This window comes from Centropristis striata, chromosome 5, assembly GCF_030273125.1.
Source record: "Centropristis striata isolate RG_2023a ecotype Rhode Island chromosome 5, C.striata_1.0, whole genome shotgun sequence".
Taxonomy (NCBI): Eukaryota; Metazoa; Chordata; class Actinopteri; order Perciformes; family Serranidae; genus Centropristis; species Centropristis striata.
In genome coordinates, this window is record NC_081521.1 from 32976858 (window position 1) to 32998596 (window position 21739).

At 37.3% G+C, this 21739-nt stretch overlaps 1 protein-coding gene across 2 annotated transcripts; it reads left to right on the forward strand.

The window, feature by feature from the left end:
- On the forward strand, positions 1-20660 carry b4galnt1a (beta-1,4-N-acetyl-galactosaminyl transferase 1a). 2 transcript variants are annotated; one of them, XM_059332978.1, is made up of 12 exons: positions 1-130; positions 3552-3723; positions 12458-12669; positions 12758-12940; positions 15705-15811; positions 15916-15950; positions 16066-16246; positions 17908-18000; positions 18094-18281; positions 18404-18544; positions 19013-19250; positions 19363-20660. In XM_059332978.1, exons 3-12 carry the CDS (start codon positions 12458-12460, stop codon positions 19572-19574), a joined length of 1590 nt encoding a protein of 529 aa, XP_059188961.1. In that variant the 5' UTR covers positions 1-130; positions 3552-3723; the 3' UTR covers positions 19575-20660. The 2 variants fall into 2 exon arrangements, with proteins under 2 accessions (XP_059188961.1, XP_059188962.1); XM_059332979.1 differs by lacking the exon at positions 1-130 and adding an exon at positions 3432-3461.
- The last annotated feature ends 1079 nt before the right edge of the window (positions 20661-21739 follow it).

Genomic DNA, 21739 nt, shown 5'->3' on the forward strand with positions numbered 1-21739 from the left:
AGAGGAAAGCCACTGTGCAGGATTTACATTCTTCAGCATCAGGGCTAAGCTGTGAAAATGCGGCCCTCTCATTGGCTGCCTGCCGGTGACGTGTGGAGGAAGCCACCTTGAACGTCCTGAAACATTAACGGTAATTAAGTGATGGTTTGATTTATACTACATGCATTTTTATTGTTAAATGTGTGATTTAAAGATGCTGAGAGATAAAGTGAAAGAAAGAGAGGTAAAGCTGTTGCTCTGTTAATCTTGGCCACTAGGTGTCACGATAACAAAGCCTATGAAATTAACAATTCAAATAATGAGTGGTAGTGGTCGAAATATATATAAATTAAGATAAATATATAAATATATATATATATATATATTTATTAAAATTAAATTATATGTATATTATTTTATATATATAATATATGTGTGTGTATATATGTGTATGTGTGTGTATATATATATATATATATATATATATATATAATTTAAATTAAATATATATTTTTTATTTTAAATTAAAGAAATGTAATTGTTGAGATATATATATATATATATATATATATGTGTGTGTGTGTGTGTGTGTATATATATATACACCTTTTAAATTATATATATATAAATGATATATATATTCAGTAAAAATATAAAAAATTATAAATGCAACATGTGCTTTGGCAGTTGTCTGAACAGCTATATATCATATGCACTAAATACAATGTATCAATAAAAATCAATCATCAAAACAAAAAACAGTACAGTACAAAGGAAGACATTTTTTGATAAAAAATTGAATGGGTAATGTAAAAGATTATTATATATAGCTATAGCTATATATAGCTATGGTTTTGTACAAAATATGCATGAACAGTGAGCTATATCCAGCATTGACAATCAACCTACAACACAAAGATAATCAAGCAGAGTTATATAAAGACTGCAGTGTTAGTATTTACTTTGCCCATTATAAAACACAGAGATGACCTGGAAAATAAACAGCACAATAATGAAACACAACCGGATTCAAATTTCTCATAAAACATCATAACAACAATTAGATTAATTAAAAGAAGTAACTATGATGGCGGAGATTCACTTCTTGGATCTGAATAAATACAACAATTAGATGGCATCAGTTTAAGAATCAGGAAAAGAAGTAGAGAGACGGTAGAATGTGAAAGGGATGTGGTGTGGGTGTGCCACAACTGAAATGGCGTGGTGTTACTGAAGTCATTGCACACAAAGTTTCCTTTGCAGTATGAAAATCCAACAGAATATACAAGTGAAAGCAAAGTAAAGTTTAAGACGTCAGAGAGACCCCCGCACTCATTTTCAAGTACATGAAAACCTTTGAGCACAGTAGGATTTAGACCCCTGACAGACCCACAAATACTCAGTTCTAAGTTATTAGTCTGATAATCTCTTTCTTGCCTTAATTTAAATCCACTTTCTGTGTAATTTTAAATTATGACAATGTTGTCTTCTAAAGATCCAAAGATCCCCTCATGCAGGCATGTTTTTAGACATATACAAAAATACACTGATAAGGATAACATGTTTGTCTGATTTGTTTATTTTCTATACAAACAGGTTCAATTTTAACTTTTAAAAACTATAATCTATATAATCTATATTGTTATTTGTTTTTAAATTTGCTACTACATGATGTCTCTCTTCAATAAAAAAAGTGCATTTCTGAGTGTGTCTGCTCTGGAGGGTTCAAGTTGCATACTGGACTGTAGCTTTCAAACTTCTTGTGATACTTGTCGGTAAGCAGTTTAAGTTGAGCAAAGAGAAAGAGCAGGTTATTTTCAAAGGGTCAAACCTCCAATTAAAGAATGATGAGGGGGAAATATATAAGCGAAGACATGCACACTTTTTGGAGCCTCTTAATCTCCCATACTGTTCATATTCTTCATTATTTTCCAGGTCGGACTTCAGCCTTGCAAATGTGTTTTTGCCACATTTCCTTTTCTTTACATTTCCTTCAGGATGTTATTTTTATTTTTCCGAGGACGTCACAGGCCATCCCCTGAAAGCTGATTGGCCACCCCAGGTGCCACTCTTTTATACTAAACTCTGCGGTTGACCGTCTGCCAGTCATTGTTGGGACCACACTTTGAGCTGTTGGACAAGTTCCTGGACAAATGCGTAACATTTGTATTTGGCGGAACCCTCTATTTGCTGTAGTAATTATGGACGACAACAAGGTGGAAGTGACATTAAGAAGTTTGAGAGCAAAAGGGGAAGCAAGGAAATGTGTATAAAAGATGCTCTTATGGCGAATGGGATTAACACCAGAAGACTGATGTTCATGCCCCATCTGAGCATGGCACCACAATGAAGTAACTGCACTTAACTGCAGCGCGGCAGGCTTTTACATAACCAATGTAACTATGTTACGTCAGGTAGTTCCCTACCTCACTTCAGGCAGTTCCCTACCTCACTTCAGGCAGTTCCCTACCTCACTTCAGGCATTTACATGCATTAATTTTACTTTCTAAACTGTATTTAATGCTTATTAAAAGGAAATCGGCCTAACCTTAGATAAATATTTTTGTAGCCTAAATGCAATGAAATTACATCATTTTCACAACGGTGATTCTCATGTTTATGTATGAGAACAATGCATGTCCTGCAACTGGTAGGAGCACTACCAGAAAGACAGAAGGTCTTATAGATTTTTGATGACTTGTTGACTTAATGCAACACAGTGCCCAGTGGTGGAAGTAGTATTCAGATCCTTAACTTCAGTAAAAGTACCAATACCACACTGTGAAATAACTTCACTACAAGTTAAAGTCCTGCATAAAAATTCACTTCAGTAAAAGCACAAAAGTATCAGCATCAAAATGTAACATTAAATTTATCTTTTTTTTTTTTTGTTAAAAGGACAAACGTGAACAAACAATAATTAAATATCATTAGATTATTATAATCATTATTGTTATTATTATTATTATTATTATTATTACAAATGCATTACTATAAAAGCAGGATTTTTGTGGAGTTCATTGTAGGCCTAACTATAAATTAATGATTATTTCCATGATGGATTAATCTATAACCATAATAATAATAGTAATGGAGAAAATAATAATTAAAAAAAAACATAATTCTCCATTAATCAATTGATAGTTTGGTTTGTAAAAAGACTTAAATTGTCAAAATATTTTCTATTAATTTTCAGTTGGATTGTAGCTGATGTTAGGTAGGCTACATATTCATGTTTTGTTAGCAAAAATCTTAATTTGTAAAGTAACTAAAACTGTCAGATAAATAGAAGTATAACGTTACAAAAGTGGAAATTCTCAAGTATAGTACAAGATACTTAAGTGCGGTATTTGTTTAAATGTACTTAGTGTCATTCCACCACTGTCAGGACCGCCCCAGTCCACACAGTCTAGACGCGCCACTGCATCCAAATATTAAAAACTTGGTGGCCGGTTGCAGGATGCGACGCTGGGAGATAACCGGTGGAACTGGCTAAACTATGACGCCAAGTCTTTCATGGAAATGTAAATAATACTCCAGGCTAGGAATACAATTGCTTTTTCTTGGTCCAGGATGATAAGGCTCGTCAGAGAGGAGTGGCTCCGAGCAGCTGCGGCTAACCGGGTCCCAGAACCCGCATGAACTCCGCCCGTCCGGGATCACAGACAACTAACACAGACCGCTTCTTACTTCTGAGCACCAGTGGATCACACAGGACGGATTTATTCCTCTGAGACAATAACAGTAAGAAATATGTCCATCTCTCTTCTCTTGACTATTTGTCGAGCTTTCAATTAAAATAAATGTTCAGACTGTTTATCACACCGCATTAAATGTGCTCGCATTTTTTTTATTTTCTCGATGCAAATTGATTTACCGGCCTATATCCGCTCGTTTAGATGAAAGAAAATGGCTTCAAATGACACTGAATGGGTTTTAAAAAAGGATTGCTAAACTTTGGGGTTGTGTGAGGACAGTCAGACAATAATTTTCAGAAACAGCTTGACACATATATGACTAATGATCATGTATTTATACCAAAGGTTGAACATTTCCTTGTTATATATAAATATGCTCCATAAATGTGGATCGCTTCCAAACCACATTTTACTTCAATGTGTTTTAAATGCAGTGGTAATATATGATCAGGACACATCCTGCTTATAGGTAAAGATAAAAGTCCCTCCATTTATTCATCGGGGAGACACATTATAGGCCTACCTTATGATTAGATGTCTTGTTGGGGGCTAGATAGATAATATAAAACACTAAAGCTGATTAATATCTAAAAAAATCTCTTTGTAAATGCTTGCGAATTGTATTCACTACTTGGATCTGAATAAATACAACAATTAGATGGCATCAGTTTAAGAATCAGGAAGAGAAGTAGAGAGACGGTAGAATGTGAAAGAGATGTGCTGTGCCATAACTGAAGCGGCATGGTGTTTCTCAAGTCATTGACCATAAGGTTTCCTATATATATTATATTATATATATATATATATATATATATATATGTGTGTGTGCGTGTGTGTGTGTGTGTGTGTGTGTGTGTGTATGTATATATATATATATATATTTATATATATATATATATATATATACACATATATAATTTAAATTAAATATATATTTTTTATTTTAAATTAAAGAAATATAATTGTTGATATATATATATATATATATCAGTGGTGGGCCGTCAGGGCCAGCAAGGCCTTCTCTGCTGGCCTAACATAACAAGAAATCATGATCATAATTATGATAAAGGTTAATTTAATTTTTAATTTTCTCTCCCTAAATATCTAAAAGTATTCATATTCTCTTCATGTCATATTATGCTCCTTCCAGTGCTGTTGTTTTTAGGTTAGAGTTTTTATCCAATCAGAATTCAGCTATCTTATGTTGCCAGGCTGTATGAAATCTGCCCGGGCCTTCAGAATCAACAATGCGGGTGTCTGTGCACTGTAAGTGAACGTTCAAATACAGTTGATAGATAGTTGTGATAGAGTCACACCCGGCCGGGACTGTTAACGGTATGTAAATAATCTGGCGCATTGGCGCAGCTGTGTGGTTGTACTCAAAGCAACAGGTCACAGAAAGTCGTGATATGTCACGTTTTGACATGAAAACGTTTTTTTACAAAGAGACTTGTTTATTGTGTTGCTGTCGCCAAAGTATGGCCGTCTTGTTAGTGTCTTTCTGATATTAAACTGCGATTTTGCAATGTATTGTACAATCTTGTTAAAGCTTGCATATTCTTTGTGGACTCATTTAATAAAACTTTCTGGAAAGATAATTTTAAAGACCCTTTTATTGTTAAGTTTTGACAGTAGCATATCAGATATGTTTAATTGCTGATGCCGTACTGTTGATTTTTAAAATGCGCCGGATAATAGCCCATTTTGTAAACAACTGAGGTGATGCAATGCCTAGTAGTGCTTAAGTGTGTTTCTAACTACTCTCCAGTCCTGGTGTTATAAATGCTGGCAAAATGAAAGGTATTTATTGACTAAGTTGGACATCACTGAAGGCCTAAGTGTGAAATGCTCCGCCCGCCACATATATATATATATATATATATATATATATATATATATATATTATGAAAGGCATGCCATAATATATATATATATATATATATTATGGCATGCCGTTCAGGAAATTAATCTTTGAATATATTGAATGAATTCCTGAATATATGGAATGAAACTTTGAATATATTGAATGAATTCTTGAATATATGGAATGAAACTTTGAATATATTGAATGAAGTCTTGAATATATGGAATGAACCTTGAGTATATTGAATGAATTCTTGAATATATGGAATGAAACTTTGAATATATTAAATTAATTCTTGAATATATGGAATGAACCTTGAATATACGGAATGAAACTTTGAATATATTGAATGAACCTTGAATATATGGAATGAAACTTTGAATATATTGAATGAATTCTCGAATATATGGAATGGACCTTGAATATATATAATGAAACTTGACTGGCGTAATCAAGGCGCTGCCATCATGTATTTTGCTGCCGCAATAAGTGAGCATGAGTCAGTCTGGGAACCTTGTGGCAGCAACACTGACCAATGTGCTTGTATGGACCACAATCCTCCCGATAGTACCCGTGCCCAATACAGTTCACCTGACGAAGAAGTTCGCTCCCTTTTTAATCTTTTTAATTCGTTTCTCACTTATTAATATGACGGCGGACAGACGGGAAAATAAAAGTCCAGTCAAAATAAAAGTAGCGTGCTAACTTATTATCAAGCACAATAAAGAAAAGAAAAAAAACACTTATCATCATGCACTAGTATAGGCTACTGTTCTCTTTCTACACCCAGGCATGGTTCACATTTATTTTAGTCAGTCAGTTTAGTCATACATAATTATTATTGATTATTAATTATAATCATAACTAATGCCATGGAAGCTATCGCTATGAAAGAGTTTGTTTACTTAACTTTTTTTTTCAATATAAATGAAGTAGGACATCAAAAGATTCCCTTTGATTAGATAGGCTAAAGCACACTCAGAACATTGTCATATCATTTAATTACAGCAATAGGCGGCGGGTGAGCCTGACGTTTGGGAAGGCTATCTGACCACATATTATACAGAGCAACGGGTCGCCGGTGCTGCTGATCGCTTCTGAAGTACTTTTACGTTGTTTATCTCATCACCATGGCAACGCAGCAGCTGCATCATAATAAATCCCTGGAATATGGGGGAAGCTTGCTCGCGATCGCAGCTCCTTTGATGAGAAGGTGCACAGAGCACAAAGCTCAGAGCCGGACAATAACCGGACAATAACACCAGTTAACTCCGACCGGGGCAAAAGGTTTTGTTGAGCCAGAACATGAACACAGAGCCTGGTTGAGCCTCCTCCGATCTACTTTTCATGTAATAACTGCGCCAGCCTGTGGCTAAACATCAGCACTGAAGCGATAACTTCACAAGTTCTCATTTTCAATTAATATTAACAGTAACACTATTATTATGATTTGAAGCCTTGTCAGTTGACTGTGCGTGATGGGGACCTATCGGTAGGATTGTGGCCCATACAAGCACATTGGTCAGTGTTGCTGCCACAAGGTTCCCAGACTGACTCATGCTCACTTATTGCGGCAGCAAAATACAAGATGGCAGTGCCTTGATGACGTCAGTCAAGTTTCATTATATATATTCAAGGTTCATTCCATATATTCGAGAATTCATTCAATATATTCAAAGTTTCATTCCATATATTCAAGGTTCATTCAATATATTCAAAGTTTCATTCCATATATTCAAGGTTCATTCCATATATTCAAGGATTCATTCAATATATTCAAAGTTTCATTCCATATATTCAAGAATTCATTCAATGAATTCAAGGTTCATTCCATATATTCAAGAATTCATTCAATATATTCAAAGTTTCATTCCATATATTCAAGAATTCATTCAATATATTCAAAGTTTCATTCCATATATTCAAGAATTCATTCAATATATTCAAAGATTAATTTCCTGAACGGCATGCCATAATATATAATTTTAAATTATATATATATAAATTATATATATATTCATTAAAAATATAAAAAATTATAAATGCAACATGTGCTTTGACAGTTGTCTGAACAGCTATATATCATATGCACTAAATACAATGTATCAATAAAAATCAATCATCAAAACAAAAAACAGTACAGTACAAAGGAAGACATTTATTGATAAAAATTGAATGGGTAATGTAAAAGATTATTATATATAGCTATAGCTATATATAGCTATGGTTTTGTACAAAATATGCATGAACAGTGAGTTATATCCAGCATTGACAATCAACCTACAACACAAAGATAATCAAGCAGAGTTATATAAAGACTGCAGTGTTAGTATTTACTTAACCAATTATAAAACACAGAGGTGACCTGGAAAATAAACAGCACAATAATGAAACACAACCGGATTCCAATTTCTCATAAAACATCATAACAACAATTAGATTAATTAAAAGAAGTAACTACGATGGCGGAGATTCACTACTTGGATCTGAATAAATACAACAATTAGATGGCATCAGTTTAAGAATCAGGAAGAGAAGTAGAGAGATGGTAGAATGTGAAAGGGATGTGGTGTGGGTGTGCCACAACTGAAGCGGCGTGGTGTTACTCAAGTCATTGCACACAAAGTTTGCTTTGCAATATGAAAATCCAACAGAATATATAAGTGAAAGCAGAGTAAAGTTTAAGACTTCAGAGAGACCCCCACACTCATTTTCAAGTACACGAAAACCTTTGAGCACAGTAGGATTTAAACCCCTGACCGACACACAAATACTCAGTTCTAAGTTGTTAGTCTGATAATCTCTTTCTTTTTCAGAAACAGCTTGATACATATAAGACTAATGATCATGTATTTATACCAAAGGTTGAACATTTCCTTGTTATATATAAATATGCTTCATAAATGTGGATCGCTTCCAAACCACATTTTACTTCAATGTGTTTTAAATGCAGTGGTAATATATGATCAGGACACATCCTGCTTATAGGTAAAGATAAAAGTCCCTCCATTTATTCATCGGGGAGACACATTATACCTTATGATTAGATGTCTTGTTGGGGGCTAGATAGATAATATAAAACACTAAAGCTGATTAATATCTAAAATACTCTTTGTATATGTTTGTGAATTGTATATGTGCACAGATCACAGTGTCCTTGCATATACTTTTTAAAATGCATGTTGTTAAGAATAATGAGCCTCTTTGTTTATTTTTTTTTTGTTGTTTATTTTTTGTTTTAGTTTTTTTTACACGGTTGTTGTCTGGTAAACATACCAAACCTTGTGGTGATATTAAATCTTATTTTCTATGGGAGGACCAGAGTGTGCAGACATCAAAATGTCAACTTAGTTGTCACAAAACGTAACAGGAAACCGATAGCATCAACTCAATCAACAACTTAATCTCACATAAGGCTTTTATACAACACATCAGATAGTAAAGTATGTCATATTGGACTCATGCAAGGGAGAGGGTGCATCTGCACCACTTCTGAAAACCTTTTGTTTTACTAGGTAAGCTCTGTCCTGGGACCTCAGTTTTCACATCTGTAAGGGAAAGCACATTTGAGCACTGCATCCTGCATCCCCTTTAGAGATTTCTTTTAAGTAGGTCAAGGATTCACTGAGGCAAAAGAGCATTGAAGGTACGCACATATTGTATTTTTGTATTTTTTAAGTTAGCTACTACATGATGTCTCTCTTCAATAAAAAAGTGCATTTATGTGCACTTGTGTCGTGTGTCTGCTGGTTCAAGTTGCATACTGGACTGTAGCTTTCAAACTTCTTGTGATGCTTGTCGGTAAGCAGTTTAAGTTGAGCAAACAGGAAGAGCAGGTTATTTTCAAAGGGTCAAACCTCCAATTAAAGAATGATGAGGGGGAAATATTTAAGCGAAGACATGCACACTTTTTGGAGCCTCTTACTCTCCCATACTGTTCATATTCTTCATCATGTTCCAGGTCCGACTTTTGCATATGTGTTTTTTTCTGGATATTATGCATATTATTTTTCCTAGGACGTCACAGGCCATCCCCTCAATGCTGATTGGCAACCCCAGGTGCCACTCTTTTATCCTAAACTCGGGTTGACCGTCTGCCAGTCAGAGGCGGGAACTCACTTTGAACCGTTGGACAAGTTCCTGGACAAATGTGAACCATTTGTATTAAGCGGAACCCTCTATTTGCTGTAGTAGTTATGAACGACACCAAGGCGGAAGTGACATTAAGAAGTTTGAGAGCAAAAGGGGAAGCAAGGAAATGTGTATAAAAGATGCTCTTATGGCGAATGGGATTAACACCAGAAGACTGGTGTTCATGCCCCATCTGAGCATGACACCACAATGAAGTAACTGCACTTAACTGCAGCAAGGCAGGCTTTTACATAACCATTAAGAAGTTTGAGAGCGAAAGGGGAAGCAAGGAAATGGGTATAAAGTATTGTAACGTCCTAGCCGTTTTGAATAATGAATGAGGGTTGGATTGCTAACTGGCATTTATTAATGATAACAGAAGATTTGGTTACTGCCGGCTCACAGTCTGCTCTCTTATCAGTCAACAACACTATCCACCCACAATCCCCCGGGGATTGTGCGTCCAATGTCCATGATTTATCACAATGGCCATCATAAACTGTATCTTTGCCTTAGTTGTGATCTGAAAGTGCAGTGTTTTACTAGGTGAGCTCTTTCCTGGGACCTCAGTTTTCATATCTGTAAGGGAAAGCACATTTGAGCACTGCAGAGTCTGTAGAAAACCCCTTTAGAGATTTCTGTTAATTACATCAAGGTTTCACCAAAGCAAAAGAGCAGTGGAGGCTTATGCGATCCTTGATGATGCCTCAGAGCACTTCATCTTGTTCCTCAATGCCTCCTGTGACTGTGGAGAACAACCTTAAACTGCAGTCACTGCATGGTGCCACTGCCTCTCTCTCCAAAATGCCTTTACAATGAACCACTGACTACACTAACAAAAAAAACTGCTGTCTGGAACGAAACATTTCCGCCTCAAAATGCCTTTAGTGGAGCCTCCCAGGGGGTCACTGGTAGAGCTCATACCACAAAGTCCTTGTCACAGTGGACCTGGGTTCGGATCCAGCCCTGAATGACATCCCCCTCCATTCTCTCTGTCTATCTTAAACTGTGCTTTTTAGTTACCTACTGTGGATTATTGTTGATTTAGTGTGTACAGGGAAAAACTGAGCTTTCCCAAAAAATGATGTACTAAAGTATTGATTTGTTGTCTGTTCAGGTCATTAACCTGCGCTCATGTTGATTTTTTCAGACGATGTTGTTGAATTTCATTACAAAACAAGGATTTTATCACAGCAGAACCACAGCTTGGAAGTGACTGCTTAGAAATGCAACATGTTTACCAGCTGTCCATTAATCACTGGCAAGATAGACAGTAATATATGTAAATCACAACTACATTGTGCATTGAGCTGCATTATAACACAGTGTTAGTGATCACTGAGAACAGGAGGGGACTGAGAAGAGAGCCAGACGGCATTCTGATCATGATATAATGATTTTGTGGTCATGGTTGTCTGTCCCACTCCTCACCAAATGTTGTCTAGGATGTTGTCTTAAAACTTAGATGTTGATACTTCCCCTCAGTGTCTTAGACCTAAAGTTGCTGTTTTGCACATTTCCTCCCTTTCTCAGTGAGAACGTGGTAACAAGGTCAACTCCAGAAGCAATTGGTCTGGGTCATCACCACAGTGTTCTTAGTCAATAACACATGATCTTATAAAAAAGTTACCTTGTTTACAACCCCAATTGCAAAAAGTAGCTGTCTAAAATGTACATATTAATGCAGAATCTGTTGGCAACAGGTTCATGGTATCAGACTCATTCAGTTTTTTTTCAGCATAACCTCACCTTTTATTTACTTTATCACCTTTATGAGTTCTGTATTTTTATACTAAATAAATATGGTCTTATCTTCACTTGGCTTTACTTGGCCTATCATAATCAAACAAAAACTGGCATGGAGTTTCCAGCCAGTGCTTTAGAGGGAAGTTGGCTCAAAATTTCTACATTGTGACAATATGAAGAAGTCAAGTGATTGATCACATTGCGATCACACTGTGATAGGAGGGTTGAGCCGGCTTTGGTTGACTGCAGAGAGCAAAAGAGGCAGAATGCATTGGTTGAAATGCAATCTCAGAATTTACTGGCTATTGTCAGTTGGCAAATTAGCTTTTTGGCAGCTTAGCTAACTGAGTTCAGCTCACCACCTGTTAATCAATCCAGTTACAGATGTCATATCTCACCTGTAAATCATTCCAATATCACGTGAAGCTGCTAACCGGACGGTAAACAATGATCATCATCAAACTGTGCATAGCCAAAGTTAAAATTCAGATATTATACAAAATATTCTAGTTTAGTCACAAAATCTAATCTTGACTCGTCAGATTGTCAACAAATCAATCTAAGACAGTTATTTCCATATGAAACATATGGACTTTTCCTTATCCTGTGGAGACTGGTCTCCCTTCAAAAACGTTGTTTGTACAAGCACCAAATATCGGCTCATATTTGCATTTTAGGCTTTCCTCTGCCACCATCTTGCCGACATAATATAAAATTGACAGTGATGCGGTGTTTAAATGGTGAATGTTACACTCGAAAGTTGAATTTCACCCAGAAGAATGGGGTTCGTGTCCTATGTGAAAACAAAAGTAAATGTTTTTTTGCATAACTTCCATGGCTCATGTCACCCTTGTAACTACTTCCAGCATTTACATACATTTTTTTACTGTTTAAACTGTCTTCTTTAAGCCATTCCAGGGAGGTTTTCATCCTTATGAGTTGTTATGGGTGGTATTGACGTCGTTTAGTTTTGAGGTCTTGTTGTCCTGTGAGGCCTACATGGATACCATTTTGACATTTTCTTTCTTATTCATTTCAGATGCGTATCCCCTACAAAAAATGTCTTGCAATGATTCTGGTCAGTGGACTCCTGCTCGCACTGCTTCATGCTTGGATTCCTCGGGCCAGCTCAGGAGTTGACATAACACCAAGAGAAGGGGGTCAATTAAAGAAGCTCCTCGAAGGGAAAATTGGAGATAGCATCGGTGGCTATGATAACATTGAGTACCATATAAAGGACGATGTGGCATGGTGTGTTATTAGTCAGCTTTTACAACCTTGGCTCTGTATTTTTTATTTTTATCCTTATAAACTCATTCAGACCGATTTTTTTTGACAGTCATTTGCCTCAAAACTCGTGTATGTGTCTGGCTGATGAAGAGACCTTCCGACTGCCGTTCTCCAATCTGCTGTCCCAACGCGTGTGGGCCCACAAGCTCGATCTCCCATTCTTGGAGTCGCATCCTGACCCTGAAGGTGTGAAGCGTCACAGAGCTCAGGAGTATAACAGCTTTCAGAAGAGGTAAAGTTCATCAGTAAACACACCCTTGTGTACTCATGTAATAGCAAGCTACATATTTTATTTTTCTTTAATGAGAAGATGATCACTACTTTGTTAGATAAGAACTGGCTTGTTGACCCATTTGGTTTAGTCATGAGCTCTGAGTCATGCTGTAATGTATCAGTTGACAGTTGATCTCAATACACTGAAAGACTTTTAAATAGACTGCAGCGTCACACATTCTCTGGCTTTATTCTGGTGTGCTCTGCTGTTGTCCCTGTCCTTCACTACAGTCTCCACCTACTGTAACTCTGTTTTCATGCACCCTTGGTGGTCTATATTTGCAGGTGAATTTGCACTGAGGGCTAATTTGCATGCTCTTTGCATGGTTATTGTCAGTGATGCATTGTATGCACTTAACCTGCCATCTTTCAACTGCAGTTCTATGGAAGAATTATCCTATCTTTATTCAAGAGCGTAGATTTTCAGTTTGAGAGCATAATTTGTCTTTCTCGTGCTCAGATTTGTTCTCCTCATGCTCACATTTTGCGCTCGCACTCAGATTTCTGCTGCTTTCTTTCAAAATGTGTGCGTGCACTTAAAAATCACATGCTTGTGCTCACATTTCTTCTTCTTGGACACAAACATGTTGCTCGCACTCAAATATGTCCTGTGGGCACTCAAATCTAAAGTCTACGCGCTCAGATCTCAACTCTGCGCTCTCAAAACTTTTGTGCTCGCACCCAGAACACGCACGTCCTCTCAGGTTGAGGTGTCTGCTCAGACTGAACGTGGTCCCGCCCTGCGCTTAAACTAGTGTGTTTCACCAGCCAATAGGGAGACAGCTAGATTGTGGCCCGGTCTTAGGTGCGTTCCCTCGCCCTTTTGAGCGCTCCGGAGGGGCGGGTATATGGTCTGTTTGTAAAACTGCTTCTCTCTTAAAATACACCAATTTACCATATTAGCCAGCTATTTGAATCGTCACCTATTTAAAACGCAGCATATTTATGTAGAATTAATCTTAAGTAGTCCTAAAAAGAGTTATGGTAGTTTAGATTATATATATTTTTTTTCTATTATTATTTATTTTTATATGTATATATATATATATATATATATTTTTTTTTTTTTTTTTTTTTCATCTGTACAGTGGTGTCACGATAGTCCAGTGGTGAAGTACACTACCATCTGTTGCATTTTAAACCATGGGACGCCGGTTCGCATCCCGTCTGCCGCACTCTTGCTGCATGTCTTATTATGATTTAAAATTTTAATTGATAAATTAATGTAACAGTAATACAATCCGTGTAACCAGCTGATTCTCTTATTGCAACGTGTATCACCGTCCTATTTACGCGGTCAAAGCCAGAGGGCGCATAATTAGGCTAATGTTGGTAATACTTTCACTTTCACAAGAAGAAGACTTTGAGCAGGATTCGGAGCGCGGCAGCGAATGAATGGGAGACAGATGGATGGCCAAAGACCTCAAGTAAGTTCATTGCTAAATGTTGCTACAACTCAAAACACATCGATCATATACAGTAGTTTCAATAACAGTACAGTAATCATTTTGACACTCGTACTTATCAACATATATAGCGGGCCTTCATTGTAACATGTACAACGAAAGTACAATAATTGGCAACGCATGATCATACCAGCGGCAGGTCGGCACAAATAATGATGCGCGAGCTGAAGGGAATCCCCGCTGACGTCACTTCATTCATAATGAGTTGCTGTCCCTAGTGCCGACAAAGGCCCGCTATATAGCCTATGTTGATAAGTACAAGTGTTTTGAGTTGTAGCAACTCAACTGAAAATCTACGCTCTTGAATAAAGATATAATAGGATAATTCTTCCATACAGTTCTGAATTCAAGGTAAATGAGTAGAGCCATCAAATGAACTAAGTAAAAATGTTCTGAAGGCGATCTCACAACCCAAAGTTTAGTCCGCTAAAACGTCTTAGAGTCTGTTTTCAAGTTCGATTGGACTGTGAATTTAATCCAACCCAATTGCAGGAAAGGAACCAAAAGTCATTCAGTGTAGCATCCAGGTTAGCCTGATCTAGACAGCTAAGCTAACGTTAGCTCGCTCTGGCTCTGCATCAGCTGAAAAGGAGTGAAAGCGAACAGAGGAGAATTAAAACCTAACTGATGAAATGCAAATAGGGATCGAGCTGAACTCTGTAGAGCTAAACACACACTCCTTATACACCTGCTTCTTTTCATCTTAGTAGCAAGCTAGGCTAACTGACTGAGTACCTCAGTATTTTAAGACGAAAAAAGGGAATATAGAAATGATCAAAAATGTTAACATCATATTAAACAAAAGGTAAATACTATTTGTATAAAGCTAAATGAAAAGTGAAGTAAATAAGGATAAAAAGCTCTGTAACGTGATCACTGGAGGCTAAGATAACGTTAATGTATAGGCCTACTGTACAGGAAGTAAATTGACCTGCAGTTCGTAAAATGTCACTCTAAATTGTGCAAGTGGTCCAGTCTTCAGCCTATGTTAAAGTAAACACACCTTTAAATTCAAAGTTACAATCTTGAAGATCTCTATTTTATTATTTTTTTGGCGGCATTGACTGCATTAAGTGTTGTTTGGGCTCTCAATTTTACTTGTTTTTTTTTTTGTTTTACCGTCGGTAGTCATCACTCTTGTCTGTTTATTCCACCATAGTAACTTTATATTCACAACGCTAGCAGAGATCAGAAGCTTATTCCAGAGTGATGGAGCAATGCAGGTATTTTCCTTTCCTATATGTTCTGTATGTGAAGGTCCTACAATCCTGCAGATGTGCTTATTGTAGCGGAGGCCAACAGTCCTCTTCAGTATCCAACCCAGGGCGTGGAGGTGCGACCGCTCAAAACGATCATCATTCCTGGTAACATTTTATCCAACATGACACTACATGTAATATCAAAGCGTATATTAAGTTTGTGCTATGTTGGTCTGTTAGCAGTAATACATGCTCCATTTTCCCCACAGGTTTGGCTCTTAAAGAAACGGGATCAAATCATACAGTAATTTTCTTAATTTTTTGGTTTTCATTGTGGTTGACAAACACACTTCTTTCCGTCTAATTTTTTTTTTTAAATGTTTATTTTTCCCCCCAAACAATGCCATTTGGGGTAACAGGTACATTTGACAGCATCACTTGGGACTTTTGATGTTGCTGCTACAGTAGACGGGGTCTTCGTTAAAGGAGAGGGGGAGAAGCACATGATGCTGTCAAGTCCTCTTCTGTCCACTCTGAACAGGCAGCTGCAGTTCGTCACTTACACGAACACTGTTTTCCATCCCAAGACAGCAGATACAGGTAAAGTTATAATGTGGGCAATATCTTGAGATTTAGTAGTATTTCATGTTGACCTATTCAAGCTTATAGAGTGTAATCTTAATGCTTAGTGGTTATACACAATAAAGATTTCAGAAAGACAGTATAGACAGTTTACAGCTTGGCTTGACAGTTAATAATAGCTCCTTTCAGACTACTGATTCAAGCTGCAATATTAACCCCTTAGTCTGAACCTCCCAGAGGCATAATGAGTGGACCAAGTGATCCCAACTCTGTACTGTCACGAACCAGGCAAGATCCAAATGCAGTACAACCGTATGTGAAAACAGAGTTTCTTTTATTTTTTACCGCCTTCAGAGATAGTAACAGAGGGGTTAAATTGGCAAGACTGTTTGAGATTGGATCAGTGTAAACAGGTGGAGACGGCAACACGGAAATACGTGGCTTACGTTATTTGTACAACCAACACTCGGGTAGTAAGAAAGGAAGTGGAGCGTATCATCAAACACAAGCCTTTCACTTGAGTTCGACAGTAATTTAATCATGTTTAGAAAAATGCAGAACAACATTGCTTGAGTCTTGACCTGGATCCAGCAGTTCTTCCGACATCATTATTTTGAATGAACTCACTGATTGTACACATACTACCGCTTCTCTGTTACACCCCACTCCCATCGCCTCCTAGCCTGGGTATACCCATACTGCCCTGCGCACTCAAATTTCATTTCAAACCTCCAGGCAGTCTGGCAACCAGGGCTGTTTCTTAGCCCTGTTTTAGGGATCCAATCACAGAGCGGGGAGGGACAGTAAGACGATGACGCGTACTACTCGGCAGACGGAAGCTTGTAGTTTTGTAGTCTTCTTACGGATCCAACATGGCTGCAGCAGACGCGAAACTCTCTTTAGCTGTAGACGGCGTTTTAAATAGTTAAGAGCCAAAGTTTAATTTAAAAGAAGAACAACGTTTGACTTTAAACTCCTGTTTCACCACCAAAAAGGATGTTTTAGCCTTGCTTCCGACAGGATTTGGCAAAAGCCTAATCTACTAACTAGCTCCGCTACCGCTCGCTGCTGTAACGCCGGAGATCTCGCTACGAGCCGGGGGACAGCGGAGCCGCAGAGAGACCCCCAGCAGCTCGTCTGTTGCCCATAAAATCAATGGATGTGTGTGGCTGAATGACATGAGGGGGAATAAGGCGTAAAAATAATCTTGCAGAAAGCGAGAACTGGAGAAGCAAAGCAGCAAGCAACACTCTCTCACAGACACACACACACAAACACACACACACACACACACACACACACACAACAAACATCAATTTCTGTCACTCTACTACGTCATCTGGTATAACTGATACGATTGGCTAAGAGTTACCTACAGATGCTTTTGATAGACATTCTAAGCGCCCAATAAACGGCTCTGGAGGATCGTAAACCACGCCTCCTCTACGGAGAAATGAACGGCTGTGTTAGCCAGGCTAATCGCCTCCCACTTTGTTCTGAAATGCCGCATTGCAATGTAAATGGACGCCAATATTATGCCTTTGCAGAATCAGTATGAATGTCCTAAGGCAAAATGACTGCAGAGCTCGTTACGTCACTTATGTGAAAAAACACAGTATGAAAAGGGCTAATGATAAAGACATGGCTTCTTATTTCTTTATCAACATTTTGTTCTGCAGTTCAGTTTGCAACTGAAGGTCACCAGTCGTTTTTCACCATTAAAGTTGGACATGGAACCATACCTAAACTGTACAACTCTGGATATCAAAAAGGTTTGTGAGCAGTTATTTCATGATCACTTTTATTTGTTGCAAAGTGTTAGAATGCCATATCCTGACATATGCGTTTCTTTTCTTTCTGCTCAGAGTACAATATTACTGCTCTTGTTACCATCGCCACCAAGACCTTTCTACGCTATGACAAACTCAAAGACCTCATTGACAGCATACGGCAATATTATCCCACTGTCACTATAGTGATCGCAGATGACAATGAACACCCTCAACCAGTAACCGGGCCTCACATTGAGCATTACATCATGCCATTTGGAAAGGTAAATAAGTGTTACTGTGTCTATGAATCATTCATTGTTACTATTATCACAAGCAGTGTGTGTGTGTGTGTGTGTGTGTGTGTGTGTGCGTGTGTGTGTATTAATCTATCTACTGTACACAGGGCTGGTTTGCAGGTAGAAACCTGGCAGTATCCCAAGTGACCACCAAATATGTGGTCTGGGTGGATGATGATTCCTTCTTTACAGCAGACACCAAATTGGAGCGGATGGTGGACATCTTAGAGAAGACCACCCTGGACCTGGTGAGTTGCATGCCCTTCAAACAGTTCCTCTACAAATTAGTTTGCAGAGTCTGTGGCTGGCCGATTCACACTATCATGGTTGCCAATCAATGAAAACAGGAAGAACTGGGTTGAGCTCACTTGGGGATAACATTGTTGAATAAAAACACAAAAAAAACCATTGGGATAACAGTGTTGAAGTTTTAGCAAAATATGTAAGATTGCATCACACTCTTGCTATTTAATCTGCAGTAAGGAAACATGTTTCAACATACCTAAAACCGCAGGTGCAAACTGCAATTTTACACGGATTGCTTCATTAAATCCATGAGCTGGAGTATAGAGTAAAAAAAGTGGGTGACTGCAATTCCTTCAGAACAGTTGTACAATATATACATATATATATACATAATATTCTTTATACCATTCTAGCATAACAACATCCTTCTCCCAGTGTCAGTTACATTGTCTTTGTCTTTCTGACTTCAGGTTGGTGGTGCAGTTAGGGAGGTGACCGGTTACAAAGCAACATACCGTCATACCATTTCAGTGGAGGAAGGAGGAGAGGAGGGAGACTGCTTACATATCAGAGATGGCTTCTATCATGTAATCGAGGGATTTCCCACTTGTGTAGTAGCTGATGCTGTCATCAACTTCTTCATGGGGAGGACAGATAAGGTGCATCAGGTGGGGTTTAACCCCCGCTTGTCACGTCGCGGTCACCTGGGTGAGTCTAAGCTTAGATCAGCTGTTTTCTCTTTAGATTGAAAGAAGTAAAAGAAACAAAACCGGACGGGAAATTTAAGCAAGGATTGTTCAAAACAAAATTTTCTTTGCAGAGTTTTTCATTGATGGTCTGGGCTCCCTCCACGTTGGCTCCTGCAGCGATGTCATTGTAAGCCACGCGTCAAAGATCCACTTGCCCTGGAGTAAAACAGACTCACAAAAGGCCTATGAAAAATTCCGCTATTCATCTTCCAGCGCAGATAAGGATGTTCATAATGAAGTCTTCTACTTCAAAAACAGGTTCAAGTGCATGACCAGTCAATGAAACTTTGGTTCCCACATGTATCTTTGCTGCCTTAATGTTAGGAAAAAACAGGTAATTGTTGTTATTTTGAGGCAAAGTGAAGCCTTAAGTTCAAAAAGAAGGTATTTTACAGTTTGTTTACAACCTTATCTCTTGCTGTAAAACAGATTTCAGGTTCTGTACAGATTACGATTCTTTGGTTTTGACAAAAGAATCCTCTCCTCTCCAGCAGATATGTACAGTATTACCCTCCAAAAGTTTCAACCCTGATTCAATAGAATAGAAATAGAATGCATCAAATTCAAAATATGTATACAAGTTTCCCAGTTTGTATTGTATTCAACTGAATCATTGCACTCAGGATCGTGTCATGTTTGTTTTTGTGGGGGGTTTTCTATATTTTTTGTTCATATGACTTTAAAAAATTAATTCTGTATCTTATTTCATACAGGAAAATAGGGTAAGGCTGGGGTAAAAATTTTCAAGCTGGTTTGAAAAGCCGGATTCAACTTACAGTAGTATACTGAATTTCAGCACTAGGCGTCGAACGTTAGTCAGTAGTCGTCGTCCATATTCCTCCCTCCCACCTCTACTACTCTTCTTGCTGGTGTCCATTTATAAAAGCTCATCATCAGTTGTGGGCAAGCTACTTTAAAACATAGTGTGCTAAAGTACTGATTACTCGATATTAAAAGAAGCCTCACTCCACTAAAGCTACTGTTACCAGCAAGTTAAACTACAACATTTTAAAAGGGGTTTATTACATTGAAACTACACATACACATCCATGCCAGTGGTGTGTAACCAAATGTGTAACCAATTAACTTATGTTAAATGTATGAGTTGGGTTTCCTGGAATTGTTAACTTATTATTCACCACAGAGAGAGAACAGTGGGTGGAACGTATCTGTGGTTGCACTTGGGAATTCCTTCATCAAGACATCAGCAGTGATCCAGTCACTGTTAATGTTTAGACTTTTTTTTTCTAAGTCATTTGCACTAAAACAACTTGGATGATTGTAAATTGTCTCTTTTCTGTCCGCCTATCAGACCTGTAACTGTATTATTGTGTATAAATTTGAATATACTTTATTCATTATCATAAAACTGAGAATTTCTCTTTTGTAAACATTAAGCAAACTCCATCAACACCCTATAATAATACAAAGCTCAATCGCAGTTGCACTGTCTCTGTTGAAACATTTAAATGTATTTATATCCAAGATTTATATCCAACTTCTCATTGAGTATTTTCATATACATAGAAAACAAAATACAGTTTCTCCTCTGCTCCAAATAGTGCATTATAAGACAGTTAGTCATATTTAAACTTGTCCAGCTCTCTCTGTTATTTATTTTGATACTATAATTATTTTTTCATAAGATTAGGTTTCATAAGTTATATGCCTGTTTTATTATTGTTTTTATTTTAATGATTTTATATAAAATTAAATGGTATCTGTTTAGCTAAACCTTTGTGTATCTTTCAAGGCTCAAAAGGCCTATTTTAATCATCTGCATCTTCACACTCTAGGATTGTAAAAACATTTCTATATTTGGTCTCTCTAAAGAGAGGAGCAGCAACACTTGATAATGACAGTGTTGTGAACTTGCTGTGCAAGTAAACTGCTGTGAGTGAAAATAGTGAGGAAATAAGACAGCCTTTCAGGCCTTGGCTTGCTATTGTGTTCTTTAAAGTAAGACTGATAGATGAGCATGTGAAAACTTGAAAGTATCTGCATAGTTTATTGGATCATTCCCCGCTTTCTTCTTTTCCTTCACATGTATCTTGCTATTCCTACTGTCACTCATTTCAGTCTTTGTTAACCTTCTGCTGGTTGTAATAACTTCACCCAGCCCTCCCAAATGCTACTTCCGTATGACAGACTTTAGCTGTGCAAAGTTTTATCCTTTTTCCAAACAGTTCTGCAGCAAACATCAGGTGTCCTTAACATTTTATTGTCCCATGTTTAAAAGAAATGCTTTTTACTTTATTGCCTAAATCATATGCACATTAACTTACATGCACTCGCTTTATATTTTGAAAGATTTCACTTGGGTTTCATAGCATAAAATGTTTTATTTCCTAAATAAAGCATTTAATGATGTAAGTATTTAATGTTGTCTAAAGACACTGGCAACAGACTTTCTCACGTCTCACATTTCAACATAACAATGTATGCATT